This window comes from Suillus plorans, assembly GCF_016647745.1.
Source record: "Suillus plorans strain S12 chromosome Unknown HD556scaffold_34, whole genome shotgun sequence".
In the NCBI taxonomy this organism is placed as follows: domain Eukaryota; kingdom Fungi; phylum Basidiomycota; class Agaricomycetes; order Boletales; family Suillaceae; genus Suillus; species Suillus plorans.
In genome coordinates, this window is record NW_024537418.1 from 266,315 (window position 1) to 285,753 (window position 19,439).

Here is a 19,439-nt window from a genome sequence, read left to right on the forward strand (position 1 = left end):
CATAAACTTTGACTCAGGATCCGAGATAGTCGCGGCAGGCTAATCCATACTAAGAACGATAGTCACGGTAGCACCGATTGGATATAGGCGAGTACGAGGGCTGTACTACTGGATGAGCGATCCTTCTCGAACCTATTAAATCACCGAACCGTGCTTGCGATCACGGTGAACTCTGAAATGGCAAAGCCGAACTTCGATTGGGATTACTCACTGCTATCTTGCTAGGATGGGGAGCACATCTGGTCATGGCGCCATTGACGTCATAGTTTGCAACGGGATTATACTGTCATCTCCGAGGGCAATCCGAGGGAGGGTGTAACCTTTGATGTACTTTCCTGATTATTGTATATGTATATCGGTCCATATTTAACTTCATCAACATGTGCTCCTTCATTTTGTCTTGCATCCATCCACACGCAAAAAGTCATGCTTCTAGCTAGGCCAACGTGCTTGCAAATTCATCGACAAGCCCGAATATATCCAAGCAGTCAGCAGATGCTCTAGGCTATGTCGAGGGCGCTGTTCCCAATTGGCGGCGATGTCACACGAATGGTAAACATGCTTTGGAACCGATCTATTTTTGGGATATTCCATTATAACATGTCACACTACGGATATTATGCAGTAGGTATTTTTGAAATTCCATTTTGTAAATTCTAGAAACGGCCAAGTGCCTAGTTTTTATGCAATGGTGGTGATCCATGTGAGAAATTTTTGCTATCAGGGAAGTATGCTGTAACAGCGGGCATCTTATTAGTCTCTCCTCGGGCCTTATTCAAGTTAAGTTGTGACTGGAATTTCGTCATATAATGTTGATGACTAATATCGGCCAGAAGTTATAAGCCCTGCGTTTCGGCCACTTACCGCATCCTTTTTGACCTCAGCTTCACTGAATGGTACCGACCCCGCTTAATTCTTCCTCTCGTTCCCCCCGTCTTCTAGTTACTTCATTCTCGCTTCTATCGCAATATGTGCCCAGCTTCACTCGCAAACTCCTTGGTTACACCTCAGATGGCGACAGTCCTTCTCCCCTCCACGCGTACGCAAAGCGTGCCGCTGCAAGCACTCGCGGTCCCGAGTTCATCGTCTTCGCCTGTCTCATTCCTGTCCTCGTCCTCTTATCAGGTGTATTTGCCGGTCTAACATTGGGTTACATGAGCTTGGACGAGACCCAGCTTAATGTCTTGAGCATGAGTGGCAGCCCGTTCGTTAGGTTTATTTGTCTTCATGTTGTTATCCTCATCGTGTCTTTTACAGTCAACAAAAGCGTTATGCTGAGAAGATCATGCCTATCAGGAAAAATGGCCATTTACTCTTGGTCACATTACTTCTCGCTAATATGATCGTCAACGAGACTTTACCTGTCATCTCCGACCCCATTCTCGGTGGTGGAGTGCAGAGTGTAGTCGTCAGTACCGTCCTAATTGTCATGTGAGTACATTCTCGTCGGCCAGTTCTTCAAATCTTTTGGCGCGTCGCCTTGCTTTTGATCCGTCATCCTTGACGCGCCCTTTTCTGATCCGCAAAATGAATCTGTCAGGGGGGACATCTCACTTATTGATGCGTCTTTAAACTTCCCCACATTCTTACGATTCTATTTAAATCTTACTCATCCAAAATTGCTTCTAGCTTCTCCGAAATCATTCCGCAATCATTATGCACCCGACATGGTCTTTACTTCGGCGCTCAAATGGCAGGCTTCACTCGAGTCCTAATCTGTCTTCTTGTACGTCATTACATGCCCCCATTGAGGATATGAACCAATTTATAACAGGGCGTCTTGGCATGGCCTATTGCGAAACTTTTGGAGTTAGTACTTGGTCCCCATCACGGAATTATGTACCGCAGAGGAGGTAGAAGCCCATGTTTCATATCCATAATTATACTGACCATTTTCTTCTCTGCTCAGAACTCAAAGAGCTCATCGCACTACATTCGTCAATGTCTTCCCTCGGTGGTGATCTCAAGAGTGACACAGTCACCATTATCGGCGCCACTCTTGACCTACAAGAGAAGGTCGTGAAGCAGGTTAGTTGCGGGACTGGTCTACGTTTTCGGAGATATCGACTTATGTGTCTACACTGGCTATAGGCGATGACCCCCATCGAGAACGTTTTCATGTTATCGATTGACTCGAAACTCGACTACGCGCTTATGAAGAAAATCTGCCTTACCGGACACAGCCGTGTTCCTGTGTATGAAGAGGTCGAAATTCCTGCTGATTCATCAGATCGCATGTTGAAGGTCAAGAAGATAATCGGTATCCTGCTCGTTAAACACGTGAGTCTCTCGTTGTGTACGTCTTATCTTTTCTGATCCAATCTTCTAGTGTCTTCTTCTTGATCCAAAAGATGCAGTTCCTTTGCGCAGGATTCCACTGAACAAGGTTCCTTTCGTACCAAATAACGAGTCTCTTCTCGGCATTCTGGACAAATTCCAAGAGGGTCGTTCACACATGGCTATTGTCTCCCGCTTTAGTGTCGAGAAAGCTGCTTCAGTCAAGAAGGTCGCCAAGCGTTCCCTCACGCAACGCCTGCGCGAACGCGTTGGCATAGGTGAATCGAGTGATGAGGACGACGATAGTAGAGAGAAGGATGACACCAAGAACAAAGACGAGGACGAGGCATCGCGAGACGTATCCTTTGCTGATGAACTGGACGCTGATACTCAATCCACATTGCGCGGAGACGACAAAGATTCAGCTATACATATACCCCAGCGAGCTGTTCGGGCTGGGCGCGGGCGAGGACGTCCCTCGCAACGCGACAGGGTGAGATGTGACGTGGAAATGGGTATTATTGAAGAGCAGGCCGTCCAAAAAGATATCGGCAAGGAGAAGAAACCCCGTATACCTCGCTCAGCGCCTGCGTTGGAGCAAAGTATCCCTGATGACGCTGTTTTGACGAAAGAAGGTGCCGAGGACTTTTTACAGGTCATTGATCCGGCAATAATGCCACTCGGCATTATTACTTTGGAAGATGTCCTCGAAGGTACGCGCTTTCGACCACTCCTTATCACTGGCGCATCCTTACAACTTCCGTGTAGAACTTATTGGTGAAGAAATCTATGACGAATTCGATCAGGATGGTGCTGGTGGCACCTCGTCTTACGTCCCAACAGAACACCCACCTCTTTTAGAGCTCCATGGGCAATCCTTACCTGACCTACAGTCCACAGCCGCACAGCCTATTGAGGCGGTCAAGCCTGCTCACATTGGTCCAGTCCTGGGTTCTCTGTCGATGAAGTCGTTTGGCTTCCGTTCTCGCAGTGAGCCCCCGACACCTCGTGAGACAGTCGAAGTTTCTACAGAACAACCTGTCTCGATGACTTCGGTATCATCCCCTATCAACGACAGTGTCAAAGGGCAGATTACACCTGAGGCGGTCATTTCAGTCAGTCAGACTCCAGAAGCTTTGGCAGCGATGGACGAGCGGCAAGATATGCACCAGCCCGCGAAGACAACTAACAATGCATCCACTTTGAAGAGGAGATCTGCTTCTAGTGCTGGGATCGTTGCTTTTGCTCCTGGTTCTGTCAGCGCCCCTGGTACACGTGCCTCGTCACCAGCACCATCTCTGGAAGCTATCCTACTCGAGAGAAAACGTCGTCTTACCCTTGCTAAGGAGTCGGGGATGAGTACGCCCCCTGTTCCTCTACCGAGTGATATGCGCTTCCCCACCTCTCGTGTCCCTACGGTCAGCGTCAAGGCAGGGAAGTTTAAGAGCAGTCCCTTGACAGGAGAACGTGGCCGGATTATTGTCGCCGAACAAGTCATGCAAGATACGACAAGCGTTGCGGACAAGGAACGGATAATGGATGAGGGTGACGACGTCACTCATGACAAGAAAGAGGACGACAGCGGTTACTTATAACTACAGTTACCGGCGTTGTCTTGCCGCTAATAATTTCTTGTATTCTTTTGCAGATCGTAGGGCAAAGAACGATGTGTAGGAATATTGTGATAGTCTTCTGGTTACTTACGTCCGTGTTAGTTCGTGTTCCGTGTATACCTGTTCTTTACCCCGTGTCGACGTAGATAACTTTTCCCATTTTAAGATAATGAATAATCGTTGCCTCTTACGAATGTCGCCAATTCTGGTTGCAGTTTCTTCGCTGTCATGAGTCAGGACCATGCAAGTGGGCAAGATTAAAGTTGCAGTGACGTTCAAGTTGATGGTGGTACTATGTATCAATTATACGGATTGGTATAGTGGTATCAGCATCCTTCGAGAGTCTCAGAGTGTTCAAAGAGCCACCCTGCGTGCGTTCAGTCCTTCTGCCAACACCCTCTCCATTCCCGGGCCTTTTCTGACAGACTCCTTCATCTCAAGCCCAGCTCCCTGCAATCCATCAAGTACAGCACCATACAGACCCCTATCCGTAGGCCCATGCACACCGCGCACCTGAACGTTACCATACAAAACCTCGAGCGCAGCAAAAGCGACAGGCAGCCCGACGCACCGCGCCATCGCAGACGCCTCAGAGTTGCCGTACGCCACCAAACTTGACGTGTGAACTTCCGTGGCCGAATCTATAGACGGGAGCGATGGCTGTGCGACGATTTCGTGCGACAGTACGACCATATCGCGTTCCCCGGGATTGTATTTGAGCTTGTGGGCAAGGACCGAGGTGAAAAGTTCGATCGGCGCTTGTGGTTTGAGTGGTGTTGCTAAGGAGGTTTTAGATAGGATGTTCTCAGGCGTAAGGCCCAGCCAGTCCAGAGCGCCGAGTGCACTTTCCGCACGTTCGGCGCTCATGACGGTGGAAAGGGCTGACAAAAACGAGCGGCGATCGCTTCCGATCTGCTCTCCAATCCTCTTCTCCAGGGACACCCGTGCGAGGTCACGCCAATCACGCAGATGAATCGAGGTTTCTGTGTCAAGCAGCCCTATAATCTTGAAGGCGTGCATCAAATCGGCAAACCCAGGGTATCTGACATGCGCCAGTCAACCTTAGAAGGACGATCTAGCGCTCATCGGCTACCTACCTGAGAGTTCCACGAAGAACAGTCTGCAAATTCTCAAGCTTACCAAGCCCATACGTTTCCGCATACGGCAAGCTGTCTCGATTTGCCAAGCCCTCAAGCTTCAGGACGTGCGAAATTGGGATATCGGGGAAGTATTCCTGAAGAAGATTATCTCCAGATATTTTTATCTCCTATATGCCACAATAATTAAGCCCCCCTGCACGTGTTTCATTTCGTTATCAACACACCTTTCCATCGAGCTTGAATTGTGCTTCATTGAGCGCAGCGTTGAGCACACCCCTTGGGCTCCAGCTGAACTTATACCCGAGGGGCACATCCGCACAATCAGGGGCAGGCAAGCCACCACAAAATGACGTGAACGAAATCACACGCTTCTTATCTCTCTGAAGTTGCGCAAGCAGTGATAAAGCAGAGCAGTGATCGATCCCTGGGTCGAGACCAATCTCATTTAGCAAAAGCACATCTGCCGATTGAGCCCTGTGTTCCGTGATGCGTTCCAGATCCAACGATCGTTGCATGGCACCAACATCAGAACGTTCCATAGGCGGCCAGACGATTATGACAAATGACACGAAGTAGATGCCATCAGCGCAGGCGATAACGAATATTCGTGTGTACTGACCGTTCATGTAAGGCACGCATGGCAGGCGAGATGTATGACGCTGTCACGAGGTGCTTACGGTGTTGGATACACAGCTCTGCGATGGCAGGGTGGAAAGGAACTGGGAGCAAGCTAATTTCAAGTTGATCATCACTCAGATCGTGTAAATTGTAGGTAGGACACCACGCACCTAATAACAACATCGGCACCTTGAATTAACCTTGCCATCTCTGCAACATCGTGCACGTCCAAATACGCCGCTTTCGCGTTTGAGAACTTGCGTGTCAGATCCTCAGTTTCTGAGCGCACGTTGCCGGCTATCAACGACATTCGTAAAACACGCAATATGGATTAAGGAATACATCAATCCAACATCCATGATATATGCAAAATAGCAACTAACCAACAATGATCTCCACGTCAGACCTCTTGCAGATCTCTTGCACAGCAGGGCCTGCAACCATTCCAGAGCCAAGCATGAGCACGCGCTTCTTCCTCAGCGATGTCTCAGCTACTCCCGCCTTGCTCGCTATTTCTGCGGCTCGGCTTGCTTGCCACCTCTCAACATGTGCTGCCAGCCCACGATGCTTGCCTTGCAGCTCGCCATTCCGAGCGATTGTTGCAACGTTCAAGGCCTCAAGATGCTCGCGAGAGCCAGGTCGACCATGGTATTCGTCAATCAGAGCGCGTAAATATGGCATTAAAACCCCACAAAAATGCTGAGAAGCATCGAGAGGAAGACTTGAGGGAAGGATATCAACAGACATGATAGTCACGCTCGGAAGATGAGAAGGTAGAGAGGATGGTCGGTGCTTGAAGAAGGGGTCCGAGAGTGTCGATGCACGAGGGAGGAACTCGAGACCTCCCTAGTAGACGGTATGAATGATTAACACATCCCCGACGGTAAATAATCGTCGTACCTCAACGTCGCAACTGATGTCGCCAACTACTCCAAAACGTGCTCGCCCTACTTCGGCCGCACGGGTAAGAGCAGTGGCTAGTTGTTCGTTCGTCATAAGTCGTGGGAAAGACGGGAGCCAGCCAACGCCATTCAGGAAGAGCGTGAGGTATGGTGCAATCTACCGAGGGGGCAAATATGAGAGAAAAGATACTAAACCACTACAAGAAGCTTGCCTTGGTATCGAAGTCCGAGTGGTACATGGCTGGGTTCTTGTAATAATCATCACGGGAATATTGACCACCATCGGAACGAGTGAGGTAGTCTTTAGGGAGCGCGTGTACGAGGTATATCTACCAAAATATTAATGATCTTACTATGATATGTGGCAAGAAAAAACACCTTATGAAAGTCAGTAGCTAGTTGGGTGCGACTTGAGCTTACATCCAGACAGAGAAAGACAATCCATACCAGGATTACTGACGAGTGCAGGCAGATCCTTCACGTCCACATTCACAATCGGGAGCTCGTCTAGAATGGATAGACATCCTTGTGTCACATTCCCGCTTCTATCAACGTGGGTCGTCAATACATAATCAGGATCTTGAACAAGTGCGTACCCTGTGAGCCCGATAACAAACGGTCCTAATGCCTTAGGTGTCCCATTGTCTGCGATGTTCTGTCCAATGCTTCGAAGTGCAGAGCGAAGCGATGGAATCGATGGATGTGTGTGTGGACGAGGCGTGTGCTACCAGTGGCGATTGAGGTTAGGGTTAACGATGCTAGGGTTAGGATTACACGGAGCAATGGTTGTATAACAGCACTCACAAGGAAAGGAGAAGCGACTCCAAGTTCGAGATGCGCATGAGCAAGTGCAGACAAAGACTCGAGAACACCAGCAACTATTTGATGGTGAGCCGTTGCCAATAATTTTGAGCTGCTGCCTACCTCCTGCGAACCACCCAAAGCCAACTGTTCTTTTGTCGTCCTTACCCACGAGAAGTTCATAATCAATCAACCGGGGCAAAGATGTATCATTTGAACCAAGGAAGCGGGAGAGTAATTCCATATTGTAGGGCTGACCCTTCGTGGTATGAGAAAACATTAGATGGGTGCGGGGTATGGAAGGACCTGAGCGCAAACCCGGCGCAGAAACAGGAGATGTAACCAGCTCATTGAGTGGTGTCTCCTTGATTCCTAGCACGATATGTGCAGGTTCCAGCGTCGGGTGTAATTTAGCGCCAGCCTGAAATAGAACATGGTCAGTCACCGCCCAGCTCGATGTACGAATGGTGATATTCTACCTTGATAAATTGGTCAACGGAAAACACTCGACGGTCGCAGTCCTGAATGAGAACGTTGACGTCGAGGTGCTGAACGAGTTGGGCAACTTCATCAGGCGTAACGGGGCAGCGACGCTCCCATATCCTTGATGGATCTTCTCGTCGTATGCCCACTGTGACTTTTGCATGTTCAGGCGACACCGTAGCAAGTGTCCTGCGAGCTGGTAGAGAGTAAGTACGCTTGGCAAGTGGCCTGGGCAGATACTGTGGCGAGCGTCGGAGGCTCGCGATGGTCATGGTGTCAGTGAGTGAGTTGGGACACTGCTCGATGAGGATGATGGATGAGAAAACAACGAAGGAGATAAGGAAACGGAGAGATATACAGTGAGTTAGTGCAGGGTTTCTAAGATCCGCCCGTGGAGAGCCGAGTGGGCGTCTCGGATTCCGATCGTAATTGAGGGACGTTTAACCCAATAATCCTGAAGCATTGATGATCGGAAAACTCGTCAACCTCAGGGAACCCCGTTGCCATCGTAGAATATATCATGTTCATACCAGGCCACAGCAGCGCGACTCGACTTTTATCTCCATTCCAGGTGCAACGGTATGCACTTCACTGCATTGTGACAGCTCGGTTTGTCAAAAGGGACCTCGTGTTGAAACTGACAAGCGCACAAGTCTATAGACGCCCAAGTTTCACACCCGAACAGTCTAAGACCCACCGGGTACCGGGTAATTATACTGTCACCGACCCCACAGCAATATTCATGATGTGCCAGCATTTTACGAAATATGACCTCGCAACATATCCAACAACAAGATGGTGTGTCTCTCGGATTTCCAGGGCAAGTCCTCAATTTCAGTGACACACTGATGTTTAAAAATTTTCAGTCTGAGCAATATCATACTCGATCAAGAACCAGTTCACTCGGGCTATCAATATCTTGAAGGTGGCGTAATGACAAACGGTCTCTTGCCATTGGAACAGGTGTGAGATTTTTGAAAGGACCTATCCAGCTACGTTCATCACATGTGCAGCTAATAAAAAGCCATATCTGCAATGATACCATGATTCGACGCGTCCCTGGAGTTATCTGTCGCGCTGCTGCGATAGCAAAAAGCCTCAGGCTGTCCAAGGCGATATCATACTTGCGAGTGACAACTGGCTCGTTCCGTGCAGCAGGTGAGATGAAACGGACCTATAGTATTTCTACGGTACCGATATCCATGTGTCGATTGGAAGCTATATTTTTGACTTGTGCAATCATCTCATGGTCCGATGATCCTCTAATGCTGCGGCTGCGCTCAAAAATGAACCAAAATAATGACCAAGGCAAACCATAGGCCTCGAGACGTTCAACGCTCAGCTCATTGCGGGGCGCCGCACAAGAACGCATACCCCAGATACTTAGTGGACATACTATCTTCGCGATGGTCCACTTTTTATGCGCGGCACTCAAACGGACAATCACATTGGCAGTTCGCTCTGCACACGAACTTCAACAGCAATTGATTAGGATGCTACTAGTAAATCCGTGAGTATGTACGAAGAAATATATAGAGCTAAATGTAAATCATTAACGAGGGTGAGAATGAGTGAGCAAACGAGAGTATTGTGATAAACGAGCGAGTGGATTGTACGGTGCAGTGAGGGGAATGACAACGCGAAGAAGAAACGGGCTCCGGACGTGTGGTGCTGGTTCCTTCCGAGCCCTTGAAAACCGGCATAGTAGCGCAAATGACCATCTACTTCAAATTCAGCATTGCGCGAAGCTGCCCTTCTCTCGCTGAGTTCACGACTTCGAACGAGTACTGGAAAGGCTGCGGGTGACTTTGGATGAAGTAAAGTTAGCTGTATCTCGCGCGTACATCGAGACCACTTACATTATCATGCCGGTGGTGATTTCCGGTTTTACCTCAATCCTGTTTCCGTTCGAGTCTTTGGCATGATCGATACGCAAGACGGCGAGAATGGTAGCCATTGCATTCCACATACTGTTCTCTACAAACCAACGACCTACCAAGGGCATAAGTATGTCATCGCTAACATCGATGAATCATTAGGTATCTTACCAGGACAAATGCGCCTGCTCGAGTCGGTGAACAGCTGAAAGTGATGCTAATTGTGAGATATTCACCTGCCATGACCAAAGGCAAAATGGTCGACAAAAAGGTCCTTCAGCTGCCCGTCGGCTGTGAGATGGCGAGTGGGATCGAAGCGTGATGCATCGGGAAATATGTCTTCGTCCCGAGATAACGCCCTAAGTCATGTTCAACTCAAGCATTTAGATACGCTGCATCGTACAGACCATTGATTAACCATCACCACCGTGCCTAATTGAACTACAGATAAGTCAATGCGACCCCGAGTCATATGACGAACCTTTGGGTATAAAGTACCCGCCGTAAAAGTCATCCTTTGTTGTCGCATGCGCCATTCCTGTGCAAGGAGTCAGCTACGGAATTGCGTAAACACCAAGGCACACAGCTGGACCGACCTAGGGGTATGGGAGGACACCATCTTAGAACCTCACGGAGAACGGCATCAAGGTAGGGTAACGATGGCCTATCATCAATGGACGGCATTTTATCATGCATCACAACTTGATTTATTTCTGCACGAACCCTGGCTTGGACATCGGGATAGAGTATCATGGCCATCAGGAATATCTGCAATGCGGATGTAGACTTCCGGACATCAAGGTAAGGAAGAAGTGATAAAGATTCTCTAAACCAATGACTCACCGTGTCTATGCCACCTAGGATACCGTATCTGCATCAAAAAATGAATCCTGTATTTTGAAAAATCATTACCCATATATCCCATCAATGCAACAGCTTTCATTGTGTCTTCATCAACATTGTTGTCAGCTTGATTGAGGAAGTCGGTAACCAGTGATTTTGAAGCGGTACCATTTGCCTACAGGCGAACAGATCATGCAAATCGTCCAGCCACAATGCGCAAACGTACCATCTGTACCTTCACCTCCTTAAAGGGCTCGTTTAAAAGCCGTTGGCATAATTCTTTACTGCGTCCCATGAGGGCATAGGCTCCACGAAAGCACCAAAATGGCAGCTTTTTAACTGTAACCGACGCGCCAAATGTTCAAATAGACGTCGTCGATAGCATTGAAGCACTCACGGAAAGGAAAGGCTGTGAACATGGCAGCCCTCTCTGGAGAAAGAAGATGTTTAGCAATATCTAGAAGTTCTTGCGCACGGGAAAGGAATGGGTCTTGGGTTCCACAACTAGTGTATCCATATGTCACGGACATAATCAGCGATGCCGTGTATCTGACAATTGTGTCATTGTCAGCTGGATGGGAGGTTACAACGTGACTGAATCAGCACAAACGCTTGAGTAGGTTCCTGGAGGTCACCGGTGGCCTTCAAGAGATTGAAAACTAATTCGTTCGCGTGGCGAGAGTACATCTCGTGATATGAAACACAAGCTTCGGCCTTAAGGACTTGATGGAAGATCTTACGATGCCGCCGCCAAGTCTCGCCATACGGAAGGAGTACAGTATTGAATTCCAGTCCAGCTCTGCCTCGTCAGCTGATCAGAATAGGCTGGATGAGAGCAAGACGTACATCTCATTGGTGGGAATGACGGGGCGGTCTGAGTAAATTGCAGAACGTTTGTCCAACAACTCCCGCGCGATCGATTCAGAGTTTATAATGATCATATCGATCCCAAGGATGCGACAGTGAATGATTTTGCCTATAAAAGGGGATAAAATTCAATCCAAGCGCTTGAAGAGACCTTGAGCCACCCACCATAAATCTTTCCCCAGGCAATATATGTGAGCCAAGGTCGTTTAGTGTCCAGTTGCAACGCGTTACCCAGAAATGGTAAACCGCGAGGGCCAGGCGGCAGAGGCAAAGATTGGACGCGTCCACGACTCAGACGCAAAGCGGCAATCAGTGAAATAATACACGATGCCGCTACAGAGAGAACCTGAGCGGAGAACATCGGGAGGGACAAGTTGTTGTTGAAGCTGAGACGTTTCGAGTCGTTCGCCTTAAGCTTACGACACCGGACTTTAGGGCAACATAATGGGGGCCGGCTGCTATTATTTTCGGAAAATGTTTTCTCCGAATAACCAGAGTCTGTCTCGACTCTAGACGAGCTGCTGCAACTCCCATTGGAATGATATGTTCAAACGCTAAGTTTAGATCTCGAGCTCTGCGCGTGCGCTCGCAATATGCCGTGGGCGCTCATTGTCTTATCTCACGACAAAGGCGGGCACGACACATTGTTGCGCATAGTTGAACCACTCACTGCACAGACACTTTAATCCACGCTGATAACTTGTTCTCGTAGATCACTAACCTGCTTTATGGGCCATGATAGATCTTACTGGCATGTGTCTGTTGAAGACCTCCCCCATGGAGCAGCAACAAATCGACAGTCGTTTGTTGTGGATAATAACATGCCAGCATTCCCTTGATGATATGGAAGTGGTTGAGAATGAATTTGTGTCGGGACAACTCATCCCCATCACTATTTCGGATGTTGACTATTGGGTGACGTATGATAGCGCACAATCATGTACGTCTGGTGTTATTTTGATATCCCTGTCAACAACGACTCTACAAACAGAAAATAATCGGATCCCATCGTACCACGCCATATTGGGTTTTCACTGGTCAACCACGCTGTTCATGAGTGGGGCTCCTCTTCTACAGGTAAACCGCCTGGTAACTTGTCAGAGTCGTCCATCAGGGACCTGGGCTAGGTCCAATCTTATCGTCTGCGAAGTCAGGCACTTCGAGAAGATACCGGATCCCAGTAATAAGTACTAGAATAAACACCACTCAAACTTCCACGACAGTTGGGGCAAATCGGCAAGCCGAACCGTGACCTATCGTCCACTATCATAGTACCTCCTTGAGATCGTATACCGCAGTTGTGACACTCCAGCACAACTAAGAATAGGTGAGGTAAGCTCCTCATTATAGAATGGTCCTGGATTTGTGTATATAATGTATAATGTTGATGGAGCAGCTGAAAGGAAAGTCATGGGGGAGATGGTATCATACCCCATATGCTGGCCGAGGATTACGGAGGTCATAAGTGTATGTGGATATCATATCCGATGTCTGCCAGGACAAAAAATATCACCGTATTGTAGGTATTGTAGGAAGCTCCGTTAAGTTGTAGCCACGTTGTTCCCGTTCGCGGATGGACTTTCTAGCATTGAGCCTGACCGCCAATTTACTGCCTTAGGGAGCTTCGCGTATAGAAACAATCTCACTCACACTGCCATCATCGAGTTCATATAGGCTGTGACAAGGCTTTTAGTCTATTCAAAGCACAAGGTAAACATACTGACATTTTCCTAGCACTGCTCCGGGCGCAGCGGTATAGAACTGTCCGATAAGACCGTCTTGAAACATATACTGAGACAGTCTTGATCCCTCGTCTTGCATGGACGACAATCACTTACCAGCACAGTCACGCTGATTGCTACAACGCTAGGAACCATATGAAGTGGAATATGCAACAGGCATGGAGGATTGCACATACCACGAAAACAAACCCATGTTGATAAAAACCCACATCATATCATTGATGTAATTTCTTGACTTTCTCCTTCCATCACAAAATTTTGGATGAGTCGGATAACGAGCAAGGAAGAGAGACTACGCACCGAACATTCCCGGTTCGTGCTGGTCGCATGAACAACCATATGGACACTGTGATGACAAAATCACATAATGCGCTGATGAATGACGCTATTGGCGACCACTGATTCGAGGTATGATTTCGTTAGACTTATTCAAAACTATTCTATGACTGGCCGGACCTTCGAGCTGAACAGGAATTCAGGGCTTCTTGTGTATATTCTTTGGCACCAAAGTGAGAGTCAGTATAAGTTTGATGATCGAGCACTCACCCTAAACCACTGACGACTAGGAACGAAGACGATGGCATGTCAGAATAGTAACAGTAGAATTGAAAGGTTAATGTAACTCATGCCACAAGCTAGTGTTCAAAAGTCAGCGAGGGTACATGACCGTCCGAAAGAGCTGACCGAACGATGTAGTAGCGAGCACGCACTGATAGTCTGTGTTATAACTCTCTATGAAAGAAATGATGAAAATGTTATCTCACAATTATGCCCGTGACCCAGTGATTGTTGCCAGTGACTGAAAGAGCGCATTGAGACCCTTACTTTACATATCCTGAAGGACTCACTTATCCACACCCTGTACGCATAGAAACTGTGTTATTGAAACAAATGAGCATCATCCTGAGGACCAGCCACTGGGAGACACACCACTGAACGAAGAAAATGACCGAAAACTAATAATTTGTTATTAGATATCATGAACGACCAAAGATGGAGTACTTACTGACAAAAATAATCCCAGCTTTGTTGTCAAGGATCATTGTACAGTACGCTACAACAATACAAATGTACTTACTAGCATCTGCCTATTTTCCCAATGAGTGCGTGTGGGATCCAGGAACAAATCTATTGACTTACCAGGGGAATTTGGTCGTGCACTCAAGGGACGTGCTACGTCGACACGAGATAAGGATAGACCAATAGATCGCCATCAATGCGAATTGGTTAATCGTTTCAAAAAGACTGTGATATGGACATGGCATCAGCAGACATTCAAGATCGTGTGGAGCACCCACAAGACTGTCATTATCTAGTGATGAAAGATGACATCGTCGATACTTTTATTAATATAAGAGGTGTGCTCACGAATAACTTGAGTCTTTTCGAATCTTGTGGAAAAGATCGCAGATAGAACATATATTGCCCAAAGGATATCCCATAGAACCTTTACAATTCTGCATGTCAATATTGGATAGAGACTGAGTGACACGAATCCATACACTGTAGCTATGATGAACCCTTGGCCTATGTCAGCTGCGAGGTAAGGCGAGTCACCGGAATGCTCACCAATGAGCCCCGGCCCCCACATAACCTGAATGGAATTGGGCGCCATGGGACACGAAGGAGAAACATGAGTCATTAAAGAAAGAGAGTGGGCTGAATTACTTAGACTCTGAATCTGCGAGACTCTTATGCCTTTATATTCACGGCATCATCTTTGGAAGAGTGCGCTTGGCAACTGATGACGCCATATATAAATCCTCCGACCATTACCCGGGTCCGACGTCTCGTAGTTTAGCGGACGAGAAATGAAGACTAGCCTTGCTTGAAATGAGGCGGCCGACTCGGAATTCCGAATTTAAACTTGGACGCTAAGTTCTGAGGATTTATCAGTTGGCTCAAATCCACGAGGACCTTGCCTACCATTGAACGACTTATTAAATAAGAGCTACTGTTGGAAGCAAATAACAAGTCTGAAACACTGGCAGAACACTCGCTCTCCTTGAGTCTTTCCGCGGCGGGAGTAATAAGATACCGTCGGTCGGATCCTTAGCGGCAAACTTGAAATCAACAATTTCCGACGTGTAGGGTACTAGTACCAGTCGGTATGAGCTTTACAGCATAATTTATTCATTTATGTACCAAACTTGAAGTTTCTATTCGCCTGGTAACAGTTCAATGCTACTAGTGTTGTAAATGGTTTTCGCTTGTTACAACGGCTCAAGTGGTGTATGTCACGGCGTATATCATAATACTTTCCTGTGGAGGAGCTGGACAAACAGTAGCCTGCCCGGCTGGATTGTACACAGTGACCATATGTTCCTGTATAACTACAAAACTGTACAATGTATCAAAAAATGAGTGACAGAGGTCTCTCGAACGTAGCGAACTCCCGAGTCCCATGCCATTCAGGGTTAAATAGTATCGTAAAAGATGCAGACCCTGTTGTGTGTCCAGCTCCCCAAGTAAATATAAGTTGTAAGAGGAAAGCAATGAATTCTGGTCTATCAATATGAAAGTAGCTGGAATTCTATCACCGTGACACCCTGGGACCCACACATTCAAATCTACTAGCCCTCAAATGCCCCAGGTCCCACCTCAACACCGAATGTGCTCCTCGCAAACCCCCTCACGCTCCTCTCCAGTTCGTCTTCAAATCCGCCATTCGTGAGGCCCAACAACGCACGTACACGCTGCCGGATCTTCGACACCCAGAACACAATGTCGAGGCTGAACATGGCAGTGCGGAAGAGTATGTCGCGCCAGAGCTCGCGCGCATCCAGGTGGGCCCACCATACGCGAGTAGATTGTTCATGCGTCGTGACTAGCGAGCGGGAGGCCCAGTACGCGGTGATTTTGATGCGGTTGACTGGAGAACCGAGCGATTGGTTATTACCTTGTACGATTCTTTGAAATGGGAGTTAGCGAATGTAAATGTATGAATATGGAATCTCTGTACCGCATATTCCGTCCTAAGAAAATCAGCTCCTTGGGCATCTTATCGGTATCCACAAGGAATCGTTTCAGTCGCTCTTTCATCCGTACACTCTGCTCATACGCATTAAGCTCCTTGCCGGGATCCCCATTAGCACTCTCTGCAGGCGAACTCGACCCGTTAGCCCGATCAATCTTCACAGGCCGCATCAGGACAGCACTCGCGAACAGCCCCGCCTCGCCGACACCCCAACTTTCGGTGACGTTTCTTATTGTGTCCCAATTCGAGGTGAGCAGTGCACGCCAGAGAGAGGCGTACTGGCGCTTGACAGTGGGGCGTATAGTGACATACAAGCCATGGTCTAGTAGTACTAGCTGAGGATCGCGGAGCACAGGTTTCGATGACGATTTAGATGATGACGAAGAGCCTGGGCGGGCACGAATAATGATGTTCCCTGGATGCGGGTCGCAATGGACAAAGCCCCAGTCAAACATTTGTGCACTGAAAAGCTCAACCTGCACGAATAGGAGGTATATCAGTCATAAGTCTACAGAAAGGCGAAAATACGAACCATTGTATGCATTATTGCGTGCATCCCGCCCCGTAATTTAACATGATGCATGCTCTCAGGAATGCCACTTTTCTTCTCATCGTGTACTGTATCCGCAAACATTCCCCCGCCTGTTTCAGGCAGTTTCTCACCGACAACTCGACCTAGTGCCTCCCGATCGCTTAGTCGCACACCATCGATCCACTCCGCTGTTAGCACACGCTTGGTTGAGTACTCAGGGTAAACCTTTGGAATGTGAACTTTGCCAGCTAGACGAGGTTCGGATGCAACGAGAGTTGCAGTCCGTTGTGCGTTAGAGGCCTCAGAAATGAAATCGAGTTCAGCACGAAGGTGAGAGGAAATGAAGTCTACTGACGCGTCAGTTCTGTATTTAAGTATTGTAGAAAGCAGACGCACCGACAGCAAAATAAACAGGTAGGTCAAACACCCACTTCTCGAATGCCCACATCACGGCTCTAAATGCCATGAGATCATAACTGGTCTGGCGCCCTACATCTGGCTTCTGTACTTTCACCGCGACCCAGTCGCCATCCCATGTGCGTGCTTTGTGGACCTGTGCTACGGAGGCACTGGCAACGGCTTGTTCATCAAAGTAAGCAAACAGCTCTTGAGGGGACTTCTTAAATTCGCGTTGGAATACGCGAGCAATGGTAGGATAAGGTATTTGTGGAGCATCATCGAAGAGGCGGGCGAACTTTTGCTGAAATGGTGCGGGCATGAGCGCAGCATTCGCGCCTATTGCTTGACCTGGATCAAATGAGATATTATGAAAGGTGGAAAGAGTGAACAGAATGGGTCTGAATGACGTACCAATTTTTATGTATAGTCCGCCATTGCTAGTGAAAAGGTTATACATTCGATCTGCGACGCGCTGGTGGATGGCGGGTATACGGTCTGCATGCTCTGGCGTGAAGTTGAGCTTGTAGTCTGCTGATATGAGTGCACACTATTTGTCGTCAGTCATAATTTGAAAGCGCTAATGATGATCAGGCTTACAGTCCATAGTGTGCGAAGATTACGGGTTACGGCGGACGCATTGAGTTCAGTATCTGCAAGGTAAGCTGCACCGAGACCGAAGGTACTGTATACTGTCCGTTTGACCAGCCGGGAGCGAGAAAGGGGGGGAAGCATTGAAACTTGAAGAGCGGGTGCATCATTACTTACACGGTATCCAAGACTTTTCACCAAGCTATGCCGAGTTGATCCCGTGACGTGGCCCACTACTCCGTTCGGGTAACCGGTAGTATTACCCTCTAGTTAATTGTACTACAGTACGTACACGATATACGGTCTCTCGCTATTTTACTTTATTCTGTTTTAACAATCATTCCACTTCATTGCACGCTTATAACCGTCAGGGCGATTCATTGCATATGACACATATGCGCAATTGCAGTGTTTTCGCCACTCCCGTTCTACTCACCACCTTTCAAGGTCTTCTCCCCCGTAATATCCCACTTGCCGAACAGAAGACTGCGTATTTGAGTTAATAACTGCGTCCCCAGATACCCCCAAAAAACTTACTCAAATGCGGCCATGATGGTCCACTTCCGGTTGTCCGCTTCTGGGAAAACAAGAGACCGAGAGCTATAGAATACCTAAAGCACGAGTCATATATCGAACCAATCTCGAAATGAAATTCAATCGAAAACCAACCTCATCGTCTACCTCATCCTGCTTTCGTGGGAGGCAGTGGAGGAACTTCCAGTCTGGATTTGCACCACCTTCGCGACAGAGAGTTTCTGTAATCTGATAGCCAGCAAAGTCCGTCAAACGCTGAGCTTTTTCAGCTTCCTGGCCCATTGAAATCCTATGACATAAGATGTATTAGATAATCATATGCCCAGGTGGGGACGGCGTGACGTACCAAGTATCGGTGACTACGACATCGGCACCTTTTACAGCTTCCCGGGGGTCGTTGCTCCAGACAATGTGCTTGTCACACCCAAGCTCTACGACACGGTCCCAGACGGGCTTGGGAGGGTTGTATTGAGGTTGTGGAGGGGTTGCGACGCGAACCTTGTGACCCAGACGGGGGTAGGTCACGAGCATGTCGTGGAGGACGTTTGCAGAGTCACCGACGTATGCAATCGTGAGTGGTCGCAAGGGAGGAAGAGGCTTTGTAGGAGAGGGGGCTGGTGTATCGGGCGAGAAGAGGTGAGCATGCTCATGAAGTGTCAAGAGATCTGCAAGAACTTGCGTTGGATGCCAAAAGGACGATAAAGCATTGAGCACAGGTACTGGAGAATACCTCGCGAGTTCCTGAAATAGCTAAGTTAAATATAGGAGCAGTAGGCAAGGGATTTTCGTACCTCGATCTCTTCGTGAGCACCGACGCGTGCGAATATACCTTCGCACATACCACCGATGACTCGTGCAGAGTCACGAGGAGATTCGTTCACACCAAATTGGATATCGCTGGAACCCAGGAAAAGGGCACGTCCACCCAAAAGAACTGCAGCGGTCTCTGCCGCCATACGAGTGCGCGTGCTGCGTTTTGAAAAGAGAAGAGCAATAGACTTGTTGAACAGGGACTGAGAGGGCATACGAAGATTGTTCTTTTTCTTGGTCGCCTGTTGTGGGGCCAACCAAGGTAGAGACAGATGCTTCAAGTGATGAGCATGGTTAACAAGTCGATTGATTTGAGGACCACTGAGGTCTGCGAGCGTCATAAGACGCGGAACGACGGACATCCTTTGGTTAATATCCTGTTATAATGCTTAGAACCTCCATGTCTATCCAGCTAAGTAACTACTAACCTTAGAGCGTTCGAAAGTAAATTGATTGAAATCAAATTGAAATTTGAA

General features: G+C 48.0%; 7 protein-coding genes across 7 annotated transcripts; 2 read left to right on the forward strand and 5 right to left on the reverse strand.

Moving 5' to 3' along the window:
* Positions 1-870: 870 nt before the first annotated feature.
* HD556DRAFT_1378103 (uncharacterized protein) lies at positions 871-4,075 on the forward strand. The gene is made up of 8 exons (XM_041303142.1): positions 871-1,204; positions 1,258-1,431; positions 1,630-1,726; positions 1,775-1,853; positions 1,910-2,028; positions 2,092-2,280; positions 2,330-2,990; positions 3,046-4,075. Exons 1-8 carry the CDS (start codon positions 894-896, stop codon positions 3,870-3,872), a joined length of 2,457 nt encoding a protein of 818 aa, XP_041159362.1. The 5' UTR covers positions 871-893; the 3' UTR covers positions 3,873-4,075.
* A 169-nt stretch (positions 4,076-4,244) lies between these two features.
* HD556DRAFT_1432472 (Saccharopine dehydrogenase-domain-containing protein) lies at positions 4,245-8,066 on the reverse strand (the record flags this gene model as incomplete). The annotated part of the gene is made up of 15 exons (XM_041305125.1): positions 4,245-4,932; positions 4,988-5,157; positions 5,215-5,464; positions 5,610-5,720; positions 5,779-5,905; positions 5,992-6,454; positions 6,509-6,667; positions 6,723-6,839; positions 6,889-6,905; positions 6,958-7,055; positions 7,107-7,234; positions 7,315-7,388; positions 7,435-7,732; positions 7,791-7,948; positions 8,009-8,066. The coding sequence occupies 15 exons, from the start codon at positions 8,064-8,066 to the stop codon at positions 4,245-4,247; spliced, it is 2,916 nt and encodes a 971-aa protein (XP_041159363.1).
* Positions 8,067-8,190: 124 nt separating this feature from the next.
* HD556DRAFT_542341 (uncharacterized protein) lies at positions 8,191-9,223 on the forward strand. Its single transcript, XM_041310907.1, has 4 exons — positions 8,191-8,592; positions 8,661-8,757; positions 8,808-8,952; positions 9,013-9,223. The coding sequence occupies exons 1-4, from the start codon at positions 8,315-8,317 to the stop codon at positions 9,111-9,113; spliced, it is 621 nt and encodes a 206-aa protein (XP_041159364.1). The 5' UTR covers positions 8,191-8,314; the 3' UTR covers positions 9,114-9,223.
* Positions 9,224-9,515: 292 nt separating this feature from the next.
* HD556DRAFT_1444196 (cytochrome P450) lies at positions 9,516-11,742 on the reverse strand (the record flags this gene model as incomplete). Its single annotated transcript, XM_041306740.1, has 14 exons — positions 9,516-9,600; positions 9,654-9,786; positions 9,843-9,856; positions 9,908-10,030; positions 10,079-10,112; positions 10,153-10,209; positions 10,268-10,457; positions 10,515-10,528; positions 10,584-10,689; positions 10,741-10,853; positions 10,912-11,063; positions 11,125-11,313; positions 11,361-11,490; positions 11,547-11,742. 14 exons carry the CDS (start codon positions 11,740-11,742, stop codon positions 9,516-9,518), a joined length of 1,536 nt encoding a protein of 511 aa, XP_041159365.1.
* A 1,180-nt stretch (positions 11,743-12,922) lies between these two features.
* HD556DRAFT_1536776 (uncharacterized protein) lies at positions 12,923-15,219 on the reverse strand (the record flags this gene model as incomplete). Its single annotated transcript, XM_041309639.1, has 21 exons — positions 15,050-15,219; positions 14,693-14,997; positions 14,626-14,644; positions 14,492-14,570; positions 14,422-14,435; positions 14,264-14,368; positions 14,202-14,211; positions 14,130-14,147; positions 14,054-14,079; positions 13,972-13,997; positions 13,888-13,922; positions 13,808-13,832; positions 13,747-13,758; positions 13,670-13,685; positions 13,580-13,619; positions 13,424-13,521; positions 13,300-13,365; positions 13,220-13,239; positions 13,102-13,195; positions 13,032-13,056; positions 12,923-13,003 (listed from the first exon to the last, which is right to left on the reverse strand). The coding sequence occupies exons 2-21, from the start codon at positions 14,763-14,765 to the stop codon at positions 12,923-12,925; spliced, it is 882 nt and encodes a 293-aa protein (XP_041159366.1). The 5' UTR covers positions 14,766-14,997; positions 15,050-15,219.
* A 140-nt stretch (positions 15,220-15,359) lies between these two features.
* HD556DRAFT_1378153 (ABC1 family-domain-containing protein) lies at positions 15,360-17,836 on the reverse strand. The gene is made up of 6 exons (XM_041303143.1): positions 17,629-17,836; positions 17,443-17,578; positions 17,029-17,379; positions 16,633-16,979; positions 16,086-16,576; positions 15,360-16,033 (listed from the first exon to the last, which is right to left on the reverse strand). Exons 1-6 carry the CDS (start codon positions 17,761-17,763, stop codon positions 15,697-15,699), a joined length of 1,797 nt encoding a protein of 598 aa, XP_041159367.1. The 5' UTR covers positions 17,764-17,836; the 3' UTR covers positions 15,360-15,696.
* Positions 17,837-19,437, reverse strand: HD556DRAFT_1519796 (Aspartate/ornithine carbamoyltransferase). Its single transcript, XM_041309139.1, has 6 exons — positions 19,392-19,437; positions 18,945-19,340; positions 18,500-18,894; positions 18,289-18,442; positions 18,157-18,230; positions 17,837-18,105 (listed from the first exon to the last, which is right to left on the reverse strand). The coding sequence occupies exons 2-6, from the start codon at positions 19,323-19,325 to the stop codon at positions 18,048-18,050; spliced, it is 1,062 nt and encodes a 353-aa protein (XP_041159368.1). The 5' UTR covers positions 19,326-19,340; positions 19,392-19,437; the 3' UTR covers positions 17,837-18,047.
* Positions 19,438-19,439: the final 2 nt, after the last annotated feature.